General features: G+C 31.5%; 2 protein-coding genes across 2 annotated transcripts; one reads left to right on the forward strand and one right to left on the reverse strand.

Moving 5' to 3' along the window:
• Positions 1-1,717: 1,717 nt before the first annotated feature.
• On the reverse strand, positions 1,718-11,050 carry LOC148304400 (patched domain-containing protein 3-like). Its single transcript, XM_088268399.1, has one exon. It carries the CDS (start codon positions 10,855-10,857, stop codon positions 7,990-7,992), a length of 2,868 nt encoding a protein of 955 aa, XP_088124525.1. The 5' UTR covers positions 10,858-11,050; the 3' UTR covers positions 1,718-7,989.
• A 1,911-nt stretch (positions 11,051-12,961) lies between these two features.
• Positions 12,962-17,070, forward strand: LOC148304401 (uncharacterized). Its single transcript, XM_088268405.1, has 4 exons — positions 12,962-13,710; positions 14,918-15,192; positions 15,373-15,543; positions 16,063-17,070. Exons 1-4 carry the CDS (start codon positions 13,506-13,508, stop codon positions 16,147-16,149), a joined length of 738 nt encoding a protein of 245 aa, XP_088124531.1. The 5' UTR covers positions 12,962-13,505; the 3' UTR covers positions 16,150-17,070.
• Positions 17,071-18,109: the final 1,039 nt, after the last annotated feature.

Genomic DNA, 18,109 nt, shown 5'->3' on the forward strand with positions numbered 1-18,109 from the left:
ATTTTCAAGAAAAACTTATTTTTTCAATACAAAAACGGTATTTTTGGCAAGTAATTCAATTACGCCAATTGCGTTTAATTGTTACCTGGGTTTAAGGAACATTAAGTTGAGATTTGTCGTACAATTGGTAAAATGTAGTAAGAACAACAAGAAAAACTTATTTTTTTCAATACAAAAACGGTATTTTAAGCAAATAATTCAATTACGCCAATTGTTACCTGGGTTTAAAGAAAATTAAGTTGAGATTTATCGAATATTGGTAAAATGCAGAAAGATCAACAAGAAAAACTTATTTTTTCAATACAAAACGGTATTTTAAGCAAAAATCAATCATGTTGGTTTAAAACCAACCTGGGTTTAAAAGAAATCATGTTGCGATATCGATAACTGGGCTTTAAAGAGTCGTTTATACATATATCTCGAACTTTCAACTAGTTGTACCAAATTATGCACAAATAACGGGTTCAAATGCGTAATATGTCACGAATAAGGTCAGAACAATAATTAAACTCGTTAGAGGATATTTTTTAATACTAATATTTTTTCATTCGAGAAACCCACAGCAACCACATAATGAGTTTTTTAATGTAAAATTTATATTGAAATTGCAATGTTATCAATTATATTTAATTTCATATGTACATTGTACATTGTAATATAATACTATATTAGTTTGGGATTAGAAGTCATGGATATTGCGAATTGCGTCATAAAATGAGCTGAGTTTCCAGAATAAAAATACTCACGTTTTTAATCAATGTCAAATGATCATTTATAAAGTAAAATTGCTGTTTATTTATTATTTCTCATTTCTAGGTAGATTTGAATGTAAGGTGAAGGTACGTTTTAGCAGTCTGACCAAGAAACTGGTGAGACACGGATTTTTTGTTGTTGTTGTATGTAGGTATTAACGTATGTTGAATATTCATATTGGCACCTTTCTTCCGCATCATTTTTTCCTGTAGATGAAACATTAAAATACAAGCATCAGTGGTTATCAAGTATATTCTTTATTATATTATACCTACTAAAGGAGTCAAAATACATTTTTTTTAGGATTATCTTACTTGTCTTCCGCATATTATGTGTGCTTTTATGTAGTTGATAGTTCTACGGCATTTTCACGTCGTAAACATGGCCGCTCCATAATAATTTTTGATTTTTTACTTCATTTATATGTACATATTTTATATAATATTAGGAACTTATTTTCAAAACTGATCAAGTCCATATGTGTTTTCCATTTTAGTCAAATCTTTTTACCTTTTATACACTGTTTGCATTATAAAGATATGGAAATAAAACTATATGGTAGTATAAATTAAATTAAAATTCAGTTCACGTAGGAATACGAGGACACATCAATAGCGCGTCACAATAGATTTTAAGAAACAGTGGTATTTAACATACTACGTAAAACTTTAATTTGAAAAAAGTCGTATTTACTTTAACGTAAACGGACTTGGCCACTTTTGAAAAGAAGCTACTGAAGTGTACTCCAGTTAATTAAAAGTTTCCAAGTATCGGAAAATATAGAATAAACAAATTAAAATATATCACTTTTTGTTAGTACTCGTATAAATTGAAGTGCTGTGAACACTCCTATAACAGGCAGTTAGCCTAAATATAAATAAATTCGTAAAAAAAACTCGGCACATTTCCGTCAATTATCCAGAGAAATTGTCTTCTTAGAGCCCTGCCTCTTTCGAAATGATATAGGGCGCACCTGTTCAATTTTATGTGGAGTTTTTTTAAAAGATTTTTCAGCAACCATCTTTTTCATCTGCTTTGAGTGCCATATATGTGGCAAGGGTGTCTTCCTTGGACGACATAGACACCATCGTCCATTGAATGACCTCGACCCCCTCTCCATTGGCCGATACAGATGGGCATAGGTCCCTGCATTTTCCTTATTTCAAACTAAAATCTAACTATTGCATTGGACAGATTTCCTGAAAGAAATAGGCATAGTTAAGTTATTTGAGGATGAATAAGAACGATACTCGTGTGTCATGTTGCTTACTTATTTATTACACTTTTCCCGCTCAAAACATAAATTAACAAAATTGTGATATTTCTCAAATTTATATTTAATATGTTTGTAAAAATATCTATATTTTCGACTTAAACAATTGCATTAATAATATTCAAATATATTTATATTTTTATTGTAATAGGTACATATTTATAAGATATAGGGCAAAATCATCACAAATTACATGTTTCATCAGTAAAAAAAAAATATAATAGTGAACAAATAAATAATTATGAAGGGTCTGGGAAATAAATCGTGAGTATACTGAGAAAAACCGTAAACGCGAAAATATGACATTTGGACTTAACGATGCATATTATAAAGTTTTCAACATTCTATAAAGTGGCAAAATACACGAAGTAGTTTGAAATGTCATATTTATATGGTTTAAAAAGTAAATTCAACCTTAAGTTTAATAGCGGGAATTTTATGCAGGCTAAAAGCTTTAGGGTTATTCAAACAGGGATTTTAGAGTTAACGATTTTTGCCAGTATACCCGCGATATGTTTTCTGAAATAATTTACCGATTATATTTTTTTACCTGAGTAGCCACAACGCTTAGCTTACCTATACAATACTTATCAATACAATCCGGCAAATACAGGGGACGCAAATTTAATCATCCAATTTTGTTTGTGAGTGATAGAAATCTTTATTCAATTGGACCTTTAATTTTTTTTGTTAAGAGGAAACGATGATATCCGTCAAGTGGCTATCGCCAATGTTTCACATTTGTGCCCTTTTTAACAATCTGTTTGTATACTGCAACTGTCTAGTTCACAAATCTCAAATACGATTGACGTACGACAAGATAAATAAGGGAGTTTGTTTTATTACTTGTAGGGATTAGAATCCATTTCAAAACACAAAATTAACTGGTATCATAAAAAGGTATCATAATATTGTATCACATGTCGCGCACTCCTTTCAACAACGTCATATATCAAAAATCGTAAATTTTTAGTTGTGCATGTTTTCGGAATGCCCAGAAAATGTACTTTATCCCAGCATAAGCGGCATATTTTTAATTTAATATTTACCCGCTACAGGGCAGAAAGTGTTGTTTTTGCATTTTGAAGAAAAAGTATTGTTTAATTATTTTTTTAAATATAAAAATATTGTTCAAATGGAAAAAAAGCCTTCAGGTTTTACCTAAAAAGATCTGTTGCACAGTAAGAAGTTCAATAAGTGGCTATTTTTAATACGTTGTACTACATTTTTAAACCTGAAAAACGTTCTCCTGAAAAATCAAGGTTTTTGATTTATGACGTTCTTAAAAGGAGTGAGCGAAATCTCAAATATGACGTACGACGTCATTTGTCAAAATTATAACATCTTCCGATAGTGTGATTAATTTTGCGTCACAGGTATTAACTGCCAGTTCGGGTAATAAAACATGTTGCAGGGAGCGTGACCTATCTATGTTCGAATTAGTGACCCAAGCAAAACCTTTCTGCAATATTATTTGTGACCCGAATCTCAAGTACATTGAACTACAGTGACGTTTCATTCGCATATTAAACCTGTACCATTCGGTTATATTAATTTGAATATTTAAAAACAAGCATTGACATTTGAATATCCAATCATAAATACTAAACATGTGACTATCTGTTTTTTTTATGAACATTTTATTAAATACTTAATATTATTGTAATATGTTTTTAATAATTTATTTTTATAGCACTGGGCTACTGAATATGACTATTTGATAACGAAGAAATGTGTTTATTATGTGTCACATAATTATGTTAATTTTATAGCTAGTATTATTGTTGATTATAAGCATGTTTTGACAAAATTTATCATTTATATTCGGTTGAAAGGTGTTATTTATATAAATTTACGAGTAAAAGTAAATTTTGTGCAGGTATGTTTTAGTAAATAATTAAACAGTTCGCTGGAAAATCGTTGCGTGTTCCCATACGTCACAGAAAATAATACAGACTGTAACGTTAATTTATCGTGATATAATAACATACCTACCACATTTTTTTTAAATAGGGTATTATCACTCGGGAGGAATATCTAATTTAACATACTCAACCTATAAATGATTGTGTAAGACTCGTTTTGTGTTTATAACTGCCGATATAATTAATATTTTCAGTCATTATTTTCTTTTGCAAAATTCGCTTTCGTAAAAACGTTGTGTTCGTAAGTTGGTAACGAATGACGCTACAGAAATGAATCTACACTACTACTATTACAGCTCTGTGAAGCAGATACATAAAGGGATACGCCCCTTAACACACCCGATGACATAAAATGTAATGACGTATAGCGGTGTCCGTTTTTCGTTTTATTAAAATATCTAAAGTTCTACCTTCAAATCTCCCATACTTCTCCAAAGATTACAATAAGAATGTTACCGAGTCTTGTGATTTTTCGCATTAATTTATTAGCCAATTATAACAAATCATGAGAATGGTCCATTCCAATTTTCATTTTCAAAGGGGAAAGTAAACCATTCGATTCGATTTGGAATATTTGCTATGGTTTGAATTCTGAACATAATCCGAAAAAAAACGAACGGTAGGGGATTTGTATGGGTTTCGTGCCTCGATTCGGAAAATGAATAAAATCGGATCGTATGCTTCATCCCTAATATTGTGACTTGATCTAATGCTTTTCTCGACGTTTTCAAATAATTACTATTCAAAAGTACATATGTGTATATAACTAATACTTTATAATTTTTGTGCCAATATATTCTTAGTGCATATATTTTATACATGATTATTAATTTTGTTATGAAGTATTTATTTTTACGTATATTATATAATAGATATAGGTGTTGAAATGGATCAAAGCAACCTGAAAGACTCTAAGGTTCGTGAGAATTTCGGCCAATACATATACGATTACTGGGATTGGAATAAACACCGGAGCGGTCTATAATATGTATGTACCTACATATTATTATTATTAATACAGTGGAACCCCTTATAACGAGCATAATTCGTTTCAGAATGTTATTCGTTAAGCGAAACATTTTTCGTTTTGACCGGCTCCTTTGAGCGGCAAGTTAATCTCGTGAAAAAGGGACTTGCCCTTTCTCTGTAACTAACTCGTTATGCGAAATATCGCTCGTTAAGGGGACAACTTTTTAAAAAAAAATTCTCGTTATGCGAATTTCTCGTTATGAGAGGTTCCATTGTATTAGGATATTATTTAAAAACATTCCGATTTTTTAATAAAATCCGCTTATAGCCTCGTTAAACTGCGCAAGGTACCTACCTACGTGGGTTAGAACATTATAACATTTTATATAAAACATTTATATAACATCTTACTATTATTTTCATCAACAAAAATAATACTTACAAATAAATTTGTAAGCAGGTCATTTTAAGCTAATATTTAAACATTCAAAATGTTATATCATCTTTGGACGGAATGGATTATATGTTATAATAAATCTTAACTATTAATTTAAATAGTAGATAATAATGAAAAAGTAATATTGAAACAATGTACTTAATTTTATTAATAATATTTAATTTATATCACCGAATTTTTGTTATGACCTGTTTTGATAAGAATATAAATAAGGGTTTTCCACAAACTTAATTTTTTATATATTTTTTTTTAATTCACCTGAGAATATGATAATAATGAGTATTTTCACATATAATTTTCCAAATTTTTACTACGGGAAATGATTTTAACAATTTGAGTAGCTAACGAGATACTAGAATGTATGGGTAATTAATCCATACTGCCATAATAATTTGTTAAAATTGCAGTCATTATTAACATAACTTAACATCTTAAAAAAAAAAACAAATACAGTATTGATTTTTTAGACTTTCAAACATCGATTATGGCTGGTAAGATTCGTTGATTATAATAGATTCCATTATTTCATCTCTCGTAAAGCCCTGTACAGCTGATATTTTATAAAATGAGATAAGCATCTTTTTTTAAATTCATGTAATCATTATCTTAAATATTTCAGGATCGGAAAACATATTAATTTGAATACTTAATTGTTTCCGCGTAAGAAAGTATTATTCATTTGATTATATCCTGTTTTGTTCGTTCAATTTACGTACAATTTGAGTTTACCTAATGGAAATTATGGAGAATCATTAATTATGTAAATTGCAATACCTGTTTATCGGGAATACCAATGTTCAGATTTATAATTTTATACATGACGAGCAAAAAAGGCATTTAAACAAAAATCATAAATAGTTAGCTATCAATAATTTAATTATTACCTTACCATTATTATGAAACAACTACCTACCTATTGGTGCTTTCGGACTCAAACAACAAACAGTTGCCTATCAAAATCTCTAAAAAAAACTTTAAACTTCTAAGATATAAAACTACTTAAAACTCCACGACTTGAGTTTTTTAAGGGCCAGACCCACTGGGAACTTTTTATCTTGGCGAATAAACAGTTAAAAACCTATAAATAGTAGTATTAAATAAGTAGCCATAAACAATAACACCAAAATTAGAAAGTAGCTATAAACAATAACATCAGAAATAATGTAGCGCCCTGTGTATTAATGATTATATGTCTGGTCCCGTAGAATCGAAAGTGTCAGAATTTTTTATATCACTTAATATGTTTTAGTGATATAAATACATATTATGTAAGCCAAAGGCTAGTACTTATACCTCATAGAATAGTATTTTATTTAAAAAATCTGTTAAAAATAATTGCTTGTGTCATATATTCTAAAAAAAATAACATTCAGGGGTCCGGTTTATAATTTATTATTTCTTTTTATCATGGTGACATTTGACAATCCTGGTTACTTTTTTAAAATTAAAATGAGACAGGTTTTTTTACGATTTGTTCTTTTTTATGACAATTATTATGTATTTTAGCAAGCCGTGCTTTATCTTGAATTCAAAACTGTGATAATAAACTTCACAATTACGCCATTTAGATTTTTATGTTACCAGGTTTAAACAATAAACTAGCATCATTGTGGAAGTTTATTTCGATATCGAAATTCAAACTTCAGATACATCACGGATTTGCTTATAAGTAATTATTACATTAGTGAATAATGACTTCTGTTCACGCTATTATTTAGTATTTTATTAATAATAAAAAAATGAATATAAAACGTTCTAAAATTTTGACCATGTCAATAAAAATAGATACAAAATAAAAATAGGAGAATCCTCCGGCCCATTCATTTGATATTGTCATTTTCCCTAGTAAATTACAGGCACAATATAATGTTCTTGAAAAATGGTTTTGTTTTTACGAAATTTTCGATAATATTTGCACAATGACAGGTTGACAACAAGTGATGTATTATAATATAGTATTGCGTTTATAAATTGTTTATTCTTTTGCTAAAAATTAATATTTAAACAGTCTCTTAGGATATACCCAATACGCTCATAATTAAATTTAAACATACAAATAGCACTCGGTTCACCTTTCTATTAATTTTTATCGTTCTTGTCAATAAATATGTAGTCATTAAGGATTTTTTTTTTCTAAATTGATAAAATCAACAGGTTATTCGTGTTTTTAACATAATACAATACTTGTGTATTTTATTGTGGCGTATAGTACCATTCTCGTTTGTTTAAATTATATGAAAAGTTATTTGGATAAATAAATCAATATTATGTACGGTTTCATTTTAAAACTACTATCACAGAAATTATTAAAATAATTTATACTTTGAAAATAAGTACGAGATCTATACTTTCTATACATTTATAAATATTACTATGGACTATCTCATGGATTTAATTTATTTATTTATTTACAAACTTATTATTTTAACAAAAAATGGCATGTGCCTGTGCATGTTGAGAACATATAAAATGTAGTCTACTTTGAGAAAAATTAAAAAATATAAAAATGATAAATCTTGTGAATTCAGTTTTTTTTTAAAATTAAAAATGTAAAGCGAATATACTATTTATTGTAAGATCTGAAGTCAGTTTATCAAGTGGAAAAAGGTTTATTATACTTTGTCACTCAATTTCAAGTTATCCAATTCTCTTATGTCAACTGCATCTTTCTCTTGATCGGCTGATTTAATAGCATCCTCGTGGTCAGAATAACCTTTAGGTCCTAGGATACTGAGAATCACAGGGAGAAATATAATGCCATGGAATAATCCAAACCCAATGACTAAAAGGAATATTTTGAAGAAAGACACAAATATGTAGGAATCGGACGTACACAGAACAGACACTGCGAGAAGGGTGGACCCTCCTCCGTATAGCACGGCGGCGCCTATAGACGTCACTGTGTGGAAGGCCCTTTCCTGGCGGGTTCCTTGCACTGTGAGGAACGTGTGTCCCACGTGGGCCGCGTAGTCCACGCACAGCCCCACGGCCAGCTCCAACCCCACACAAGATACGACGTCCACTGTCAACCCCCAGCGCTGCATCAGCCCGCACACGTTCACCATGGTCAGTAGCACGCACACCAAGATCCATATACACATCTGCACATTAGTTATCAACACGACGGTACAAGCCATCACACAAGCCAAGGCTAGTTCTAAGTTTCTCTCAACTTCCAAGGCTATCACCTCGTCGGTAACCCAATTCGCAAATATCTTAGCCCACACTATCGCCAATCGATCTCCCGTTGTGAAGTTTGTCTCCCTTACGATATCTTTTACTTTGTGCATTGCCGGCAGATAAATTTTCGGTCCTGGGAACCTTCGGAATTGAAATACAAAGCTGGACACTTGAATAGGAGGAGCAAGCTGTCCGCATTTCAGATCTCCTTCGAATCTAAATTTAGACTGATGCATAGCCCCAGTTGGACTATGAAGAAATTTAGAAAGATACGAACTCCATTCTTCTTCGGTTAACTGATGACTTTTTACGTCCTTATCAAAATTCAATAAAACATAATCTCTGAAAGGTGTGGTCCAGGTATCTATGTTATGTACCACTTCCCTTTCAGATTGCAAGCTGTCGACCATGTGGTATAGTTTGGGTAATTCTTGAGTATAATTAATAGCTCCGACAAATACGACTCCTTCATTACCGATATCTGGATAGAACACTTCACGTTCATTCAAATACTTTTTATAATATGTATTTTCAGGTATGAACCAAATTGGATCGAATCTTTGTTCCAGTCGCATTAAAGATTCCAAACTGAATCCCGTAATTCCCAGTGTGAAGAGTATGACAAATATTTTAACAGGAGTTTTCAACACAAACTTGGAATAAAATATGTTTAAAATATATTGAGATATAGATTTTTGATTTTTATCTCTGGGCGTGAAATCAGTATGGGTGATACAGAAGAGAGCTCCATTGCGTTTTGCTCGCATTCTTTGAATGTCTAACACAAAGATAGCCACATAAAAAGTAACAGAAAATACGAACACAAACGTTACAGCCGCGGCAGCGTAAAAACAAAATGATTGAAGAGATGGCAAAATGGTTATTGAGCCAACTAAAAATGCCACAACATCAGTAAATGACGTTATTACAATTGAAACACCGGCGTGCTGTAGCATCAGGCCGATCTGGTTGGGCAGGGGAAGTAGTCGCTCCGGTTCAGTGAGTTGGTCCCAACAGGCCTTCATTACAAACATGTCATCTATTCCGAGTCCCATAATTAGGAAGGGTAGCGATGTGTGAACGGGGCCATAAGGTATTCCGAAAATTGAGCACAAGCCACACGCAACAATCAAAGCCATTGCAATGCATAATAAACCTATACTTCCGATAATCAATCTCATTTCAACCCAATTGAATTTCGACATGATTACTTGAATGTATATTATCATCATAAATATTCCAAGCACTAGCTTATCGATGTCTTGGAACATCGTCGTGCCACTTATATCTCCATAGGTCCTCCCAGCTTCGTAAAATATTTTTAGGTTTGATACATTGACATTAAGAGAGCTAGTTTCCAACACATTTAAAAATTGTTCTTCCCATGCTAGTGCCGTTTTGCTAACCCAAGATTCAGTTCCAGCTTGATTTCCCGTTACATCCATGTCTGTGCTTGTAAAGTTGATGTGAACAAACCACGTTAAAAGTATTGATTTTGCCGATATAATTTTGCCATATTGGTCCCTTTCAATATCTCCAAGAGAACTTGTGTACTCCATGTGATGGCCAAGTGTTGGACTTATATTTGTGGTATTAATTGTTTCGATCACATCGCTTAATTGTAAATTCGAAATATCTGTATCGTTGAATTTCCATAAATCTAATATACTCGCTTGTAAACATCCCATTTCGAAACTTTCTATTATATTGCAATATAATTCGGAAGCAAGATCTACACTCGGATCAAAGGATTTCGATGCAATATTTGGGACTCCGTTATCTGCTGGTAAATCGTTTTCGAACATAGAAAATATGTCGTCGAAAAATATGGATGAATTAGACGTAACTCTTCGTTTTCTTCGACTGAAAGCAGGAGTACGAACTATGGGAACTTTAAAACATATATCATCCCATGTATACTCTATGTTATCAACGTACGCTTTCATATTATTGATTTTGCTATTGATCCTCGCCAGTTCTGCGAGGACGGCCGGCTCGAGGACATTAGGAGCCGTCGCAAGGACGTACTGCGGTCTGTAGCCGATCTTGAATATGTTGATTAACCAATCGGTATCTTTGGAGAAATCAGAATCCGGTGGCACCCATAATTTCATAGGATTTTTCTCTTGATAAAAATTCAACATGCCTAAACTGCTAACGACCACAAACAGCCCACATAACCCTATCGTCCGCCAGGGGTGATTCGCGATCAATACTCCCAAATTAAAGAAACACTTCTCGACTTTACGGACGAACAACATAGTACATTTGTTCCAATAAAAACACGGGGTTTTACCCATTTTGTAGAACTGATGTTACTGTGTATGAATTAAGTGCGCTAATGTGGTAGCGAAAAAACTTCGTTGCGGAATGTAAACAATGGCTGTTGTCGATTAATAATGTAAAAAGTATTACACGCGACCCAGACGAGAGCCGGTCACGAAATACTGTGGAATACTGAATCACTGAATGACTCAACCACCAGCTCTAGTCAACTCAGCTGCTCTCAGCTTTACTAGTAAACTCAATGATACGGACTTTATTTCAACAGCTTCAATTACAGAGAGCACAATATACAGCATGTTACATTTTTAATAGCAAACATTTTTTTTACAAAAGACATTTATAATTAAAAAAGTAAAATCTCGGGGTCAAACATTTAAAAAATACACATAAAAAAATTTATCCACAAAAAGAACCTCAACACAGCGGCATTTTTGTTGTTAATGTTTACTAATATATTTCACTTTATGATTTGTCTACAATTGAAGCATTTACTTTTTCGACCGAAATTGTAATAAATGTTTATAATAATGAAACTTTTAAATCATCCTTTAACCATCCATATGTAAAAAGAAGCGCTCAAAGAACTGAATTAAACGGCAATATTGGTGATCCATTAACTTACTTTTCTTCTTTTGATTTAAATTTGTTAAAAAGGAATATTTTTATGTGATTAATTTAAAATCTGTTAGTTCGAATCTTTTTGGAGTTGAAAGGAAGGGGAAGAAACACTATTTGCTAAATGTTTTCAAATTAACATCTCATTTTTAATTAATTAGTTTAGAAAATAATAAATAAAATAGCCCTTTTCCACTTGTTTATTTTACCAGTGACTTGTTTCGTCGTATTCGATACCGTCAATGTTTGTATTTGACTGGTCAGTTATTCTATTATAATCTGCAGTGGATAGATAATCTGAATCTATGATGGAAAAAGTTTATTTTTTTTAAAATAACCAACGATTTAGACAGTTTAATATTTATTGAATGATAGGTTTAACATCCTGTATCTTTCCAAAACTTGGCAAAATGTCAGCAAGCAAAAAATATTATTTTCTTGGCATGCATATTCAAGATATATAGGTACTTTGCCACACAGTTCCGCTCTTCGCCGCTTTATTTTGTCCATTTAAATTTTTAACTTTGTCAGTTTGAATGGCTCTGTTAAAGAAAATTTAGTGTCCTATAATATATTCTGATCTATAAACCATACGTAGGTACTAAATTTAACAATAAAAATATATGTACCGACACTAAGTAAAACATGAAAAATAGCAGTACCAAACGGAGAACAAAAAAAACATACTGTATATTATTTTAATACAATATACATCATGATAGGATCAACATTTATATGACGGTGGGTAGGCGTTAGCTTTGTCATATAAGCACAACTACAATAATAAGTAGCTACATTTAGATTTTTTAATTAATGCGGAATTTACATTGTCGATTGTAGAATACGAATTTGATAAATTTAACACTTATCCGTACAGCATGGTGCATAGAGCACCTTATTGTTTTCTTGGTCTTTCATCACATGATGGTAAATATGATGAGTCCAGCGCTTCAGGTACGTCCAGGATGATTTATTTAAATCACTGAGGCCTCGGTAGCCAAACGCACTAACCACTACACTACGGATGTGGACAATGTTGAAATTCGAGTGCATAATTTAGGTTCGCATATTTTAACATTGAGAAGTATTTTAACTCACGAAGAAATTGTGCAAATACTGTATATCGACAATGGATTAATATCGTACAAAAAATGAACTGTTATTTTTGCAATTTCTTTAAAAGCGCTTATCGTAAGCGTAAAGTTATCGATGCATTCATATAACGTTGGCGCCTACTTGTCAATCGTAAGCAAACTGTACTGCACAATGTATATTATTTACAATTATCCACAACCTATATAAATGCTTTGCGCAAACGGATTAATTACTAATATTCACTAACCATCCTTATTATTATAGTGTTAAAAGTGACGAAGTAAACAAAATTTCTTTCTTTATAGGTTTTTAATTCGAAAAAAAATCTTTAGAAACTTTAAAATAGAAACAAGGTTTGATCAATCTCAGACTATAAACACTATGAGCCCTGTTTAATTATGTTCCTTAATCTATTTGAGTTCTTCAGAAAACGTAATATGATTTGTTATTTTTATTAATCTAATAATTTAATATCGATGAGTTGCGATTCCGTCCATACCGGTCTGCACATCCCTAATGTCAATCGGATCGGGGTGCGGCAAGTGACAGATATCAGCTGTTCGCGTATGCCGGTGCTTTTATTTTGCGCGTTTGAAAATTTACGCTCAACATTAAACAACAAACACTTCGTTTCTCTGGCTTCGTAGAATGTATGAATTAAAATTTAACCTTTTGTTTGAACTTAAACGTCGCGCCATGATTTCTCGTCGGAAGATTGCTTTAAACGCGTACGTTTTGACGAATAAACGCGCGGACATGATGCTGTGTTTTCCAGACATCATGATCTATTTTTAACATAAATCTGGTATATTTTTGTCGCCGTTTGAATCGGAAGGGTACTCCGAATCTTGTCGTTTATATTACATAAACAACTTAGCTAGAAGATGCCCTGAATAAACTAGTCGAGTAAATGCATGTGTGAGACATATGCTACAAGCTGAAGCAGTCAACGATGCTTTCTTCAGAATTTTTCGATAGAAATTACAGCTCGAAGAGGAAATTCAGATACGAATGGATTTCTTCGTTGGCAGGATTAATTTTCACAGCTTCATTACCTCCGATACACATATTTTGTTTGTGGTTCTTTTGGCAAGATTACGCGAGGGATGTTGACAAACGAACTTGCACATGCTCCTGTTGGGATACTGTATTCAAAGGTAAATATTTTTTGTGATGTATTGTTATCCTTACCATATTTATTCATTGGTTAAAAACTAAATCAATTGTTGAACAGGGCATTTAAAAAAAATTCCCTCCCCCCATCAATATTTATTAGAATATAGGATGCTGTAGTGAGTTGATACAGCGTTATCTTGATCACAGATGATAATCTAAAGGCAAAGTGGGTCCATTGGACAAGTTACTATCATAACAATGGAATTTTACAGTAAAATGTGTCAGATTGTCTAAAAAATCACTGCGTATTTCGGAATGGCTGGGACTAGTTGATTTTTTAAGTGCTAGAGTTTTTTAAATATATATATATAATCGCTCATGTCATTTGACCTTTGATAGTTCTAGCTTCATTCTGAAGAAACAATGTCTTAAACTAGGATAATTTTTGCTGTACAATCAAATATTGCCCAAGTTCGAGGTGCAAAGGTTAAAAAATAGGTATCATACTGACTGTAATATGATATTAAGTTTAAAACAGTATATCTGAAAATACTGCGTAATACAGCAGATTGAGATGAGCTTCCATACTTGAGTCGTGTTGCGGTTAGTATCATGAACTTTGAGTCATAGTCTACTCATGTAATGTGGCTGCAGATATGGTCGATGAGCACTGATAATGTGCTTGACACCATGTCAGCTACCACTACTATGAAAAATGTGACATAGGTAGGTACAATTCCCATTCTACAACATCTTTATTCCTGTTTTTAAACTGCTAAGCTTAAAATAGAATTGAATTGAAATGTTTGTGATCCCTTATCATAAAAACTTTTATTTTTCATTTACAAAAAAAAAAACATCACCCAGGCTAATTGATTTTTAATATTTTTGAGTTTGATTTGTTCTTAACTTATTTGAAGGTATTGATCATGAATCTGAAGTAAGTTTTAGTTTTCAGTTTACACAAATAAATAAGAAAATAAACATAAAACATATCTATGAAGCGTTTCTTGATATTCCTACTATTCTTGATATTTCTCCACAAAATCAAAATTGTTCTTCTTTGAATTCTTTCTCTAAAAATCTTATGCGATACCAAAAACCAAGTATGCCATTCAATATATAATTGAATTCAGATGTAAAAATATGTTTGAAATTGTCAGCTTATATTATTATGCTGGAGGGATGGCCATACTTTTGTAATTTTTGGGTTTTCAATTCATTATTTAACAAATGTTTTATTTCTAGGAACTTATGAATCAGGCATAGCATCATACAAGCACTTCTACTTCAACTCCACGGAGAACACATTCAAGATATGGATCCTGGTATCTATGTGTCTAATTCTGCTACACGAGTGTGTGCGTTGGCTGGTGACGCTATGGTTAACTTGTCGCTTGAGATACTCCATGGCGTTACTCTTCTTTTCATCTCTATTCTCCCATTACTACTCCTGGTGGATATACATCAACTATTACAATGACGAGTTCTATTCGCAATGGTATCACCAGTTATTTTTTACTGTAAGTATTATTTTTATGATGATTTTTTTACCTTAAATTATTGAACAATTTTTTTAAGATAATTAATTTTCAGAGTGCATTACGCCGCCCATCATCCGTCAATATATAGAATTGATAATTATAATTAAGAAAATATGGAACAATGATTTGATTACTGTTTTGTTCTTCATTTTATTTTAGATTACAGAAGTCCTTTCTACGTGTGTGGTTCTATGGATATGTAATCGCGAGAGACATGTAACCGTAATCCCCGCTTTAATAATAACTTCGATAGCAGTGATGCACGTTGTGGCGGCCTCCAGGGACCAGTTTCTTGTTAACGTACTACAGGGGGAAGGGCACGCTCATCAGGTATGCTATCACAATACTTCTACTCGACTCTACGTTACCATATATAGATATCTCAATGTAGAATATAAATACCTTTTTCTTTGTTGAGATGTCAATTAAAAGCTTAAAAACCCCTAAGTGGAGTAAATCAAACAGAAATTTGGACACACAAAATATTATTTATATGAACGCAAGGTGATCAGGCCTGCTCTCCAGATTCTTGATTCTAGGAGGGCAATATACTTTATACTTACAAATGTCAAAGTGAAGGAGCATAAAGTGCTATATTACTGCTTTATAGGAAATGAATTGGAGAAGAAGTATGCGCTATGTATTATTTAAGAAGAGTAAAATAAGAAAATAGGAGCAATGGCTAAGGCATTCGAGGTTGCACACCCGTACCCATAAAAGCTTGTGTAATTAACTAATATGTACGAGTCCCTTAATCTAAAATCTCTGTCTATATGTACCTTGATACTTAATACAGACATTTCATTATCTATTTGTAATGTAATATTTTGTTTCATTTTTCATTATTAGGTTGTACGAGATGTCGGATTTATGATACCAGATCTTCTTCATGTAATTGTTCCTTTACTTAGTATCCGTCGCCGCTCTTGTCTTTAACATCCGATGGAATAAACAGGATACAATTATCTACTAATTTTGAAGGCCTAAATATTACATTATTTACAATTCGTTGCTATACCAATCCCAAGTATAAGAATTATTTTATTTTAAATACAATTTCAAAGTTTGATATCAAAAGCCAAATAAAAAATACGTAAGAAGTATAATTTTTGTTGTGTTTAATATATTATGTGTGTAGATATAGCGATTAATGGTTCTTTTTGTGAAAACTCACAAATAAATTAATAATGATTGTACATTTTGGTGCTGAACAAGATGTTTCTCTCGAAGAGAAGATTGAACTAATTGTATCGTTTAATGTAAAGTATCATCATTATAATAATATATTTCATAATAAATTTAAATGTAAAACGTACTAGACAATACAGATACATTAAATTGTTTCTAAATAATGGAATACTTTGGTATTCGAGTTGTTTAAAATGTGTAGTTTAAAAACTACAAGTTTATCGCTGTGAGTTTATGTATAATATATGCCTTAGAAAGACTTATGATAAGATCCAAATATATATTTTGTATGCAACCTATATTTTAGAATTAAATTTCCCCAGTAATTCTACAAGAATTTTGAAAATTTTTGGTGTAATTTACAATCTCAAATAACATTAAACATTTAAAAAAAATCACAATTGTTAAAAGTCTTAATGATTTATTTTCCACTTTGAGAATACAAATGATACCTCCACTATTAAATTATGGTTGCTAAAAATCTGTACTATATGTTGATATAAAAGTACAGAGAAAATTTTACGCCAGTTTTTCCCGATACAAAAAGATATCAATATTATTAATTAGTCTAAAAAACTAGACATAGAAAAAGTGGTTTGGTATATAGATTATTAATTTTTATTAATAATTGGAATTTCCAGTCAAATTATTATAAAATGTCATGTTTCGTTGTCATCAAAGTGTAAAAATTACTATTGCATAACTTTAAATTAAATAATCCAAATTTTTCAAATATGTAAAACTATAACTATCATACTGTTTTCAACTGATTCACTCTTTGTATACAACTTTCAAAACATTTTTTTTTTAAATAACCAAAGATGAATGGTAAATATTTATTCATTAATATGCCAAAATGTATCTAGTCATAACATAAATGTAAAATCTCCCATGAGCCTAATATTTATTACCAGTGACATTATGCAAATGTAAAACTAGCGGTTGTATAATAATTATTACCAATAACGTTTTGTAAATGTAAAAACTAGCCCTTCACTCTTTTTTGTCCACTAAACACATAAAGTGATAGATACCTCAGCTAAAAAAAGTAAGTTTTCCATGAAGTAATTCTTGGTGAGAATGGATTCGGGAGGAATATCTAATTTAACATACTCGACCTATAAATGATTGTATTAGACTAGTTTTGTGTTTATAACAGCCGATATAATCAATATTTTGATTCATCATTTTCTTGTGGAAAATTCGACGCTCCCATCCCCCCCCCCCGTTCCCCTCATATCTGTATAACACAAATGGTAGTGTAGTGGTAAACAAACAATCCACACTACTACTGTAACAGCTCTATAAACCATATGACGACTATAAACCATATGACGTCATAAAACGTTCGATAACGGAAATTTGATGACGTATGTGAACGCATATTTTTTGTTTTATTCAAATATCTAAAGTTTAAACTTTAATATCTCCTTTAGCTCTCTAGAGATTTCAATAAGAATGTTATTGATAGTCTTGTGATTTTTCGTATGAATTTATGCGCCAATAAACCAACATCGTGACAAAAATCTATAATTCATTACTTGAATTGTGATTTTTACTTTTAAACTCTTTATAGGAGAAGTAATGAGTGTTTTGAGTAAGACCGAATAATACAAAAATTGGCTGGAATAACACGTAATAGGGGCGAATAGTACCAATGTTGCGTCAAATAATAACAAAAAAGAGAAAAAGACACAATTAAATTCCA

This window comes from Brachycentrus maculatus, unplaced genomic scaffold, assembly GCF_059751285.1.
Source record: "Brachycentrus maculatus isolate JH-2025_06_01 unplaced genomic scaffold, ASM5975128v1 h1tg000322l, whole genome shotgun sequence".
NCBI lineage: Eukaryota > Metazoa > Arthropoda > Insecta > Trichoptera > Brachycentridae > Brachycentrus > Brachycentrus maculatus.

Bases quoted from the DNA above. Each gene is read 5' to 3' on its own strand.
- LOC148304401 (XM_088268405.1), top strand. From the start codon at position 13,506: ATGCTTTCTTCAGAATTTTTCGATAGAAATTACAGCTCGAAGAGGAAA. The intron at 13,711-14,917 runs GTAAATATTTTT...TTTTATTTCTAG, and splicing joins TTGGGATACTGTATTCAAAG to GAACTTATGAATCAGGCATA. The intron at 15,544-16,062 runs GTATGCTATCAC...TTTCATTATTAG, and splicing joins GGGAAGGGCACGCTCATCAG to GTTGTACGAGATGTCGGATT.
- LOC148304400 (XM_088268399.1), bottom strand. From the start codon at position 10,857: ATGGGTAAAACCCCGTGTTTTTATTGGAACAAATGTACTATGTTGTTC.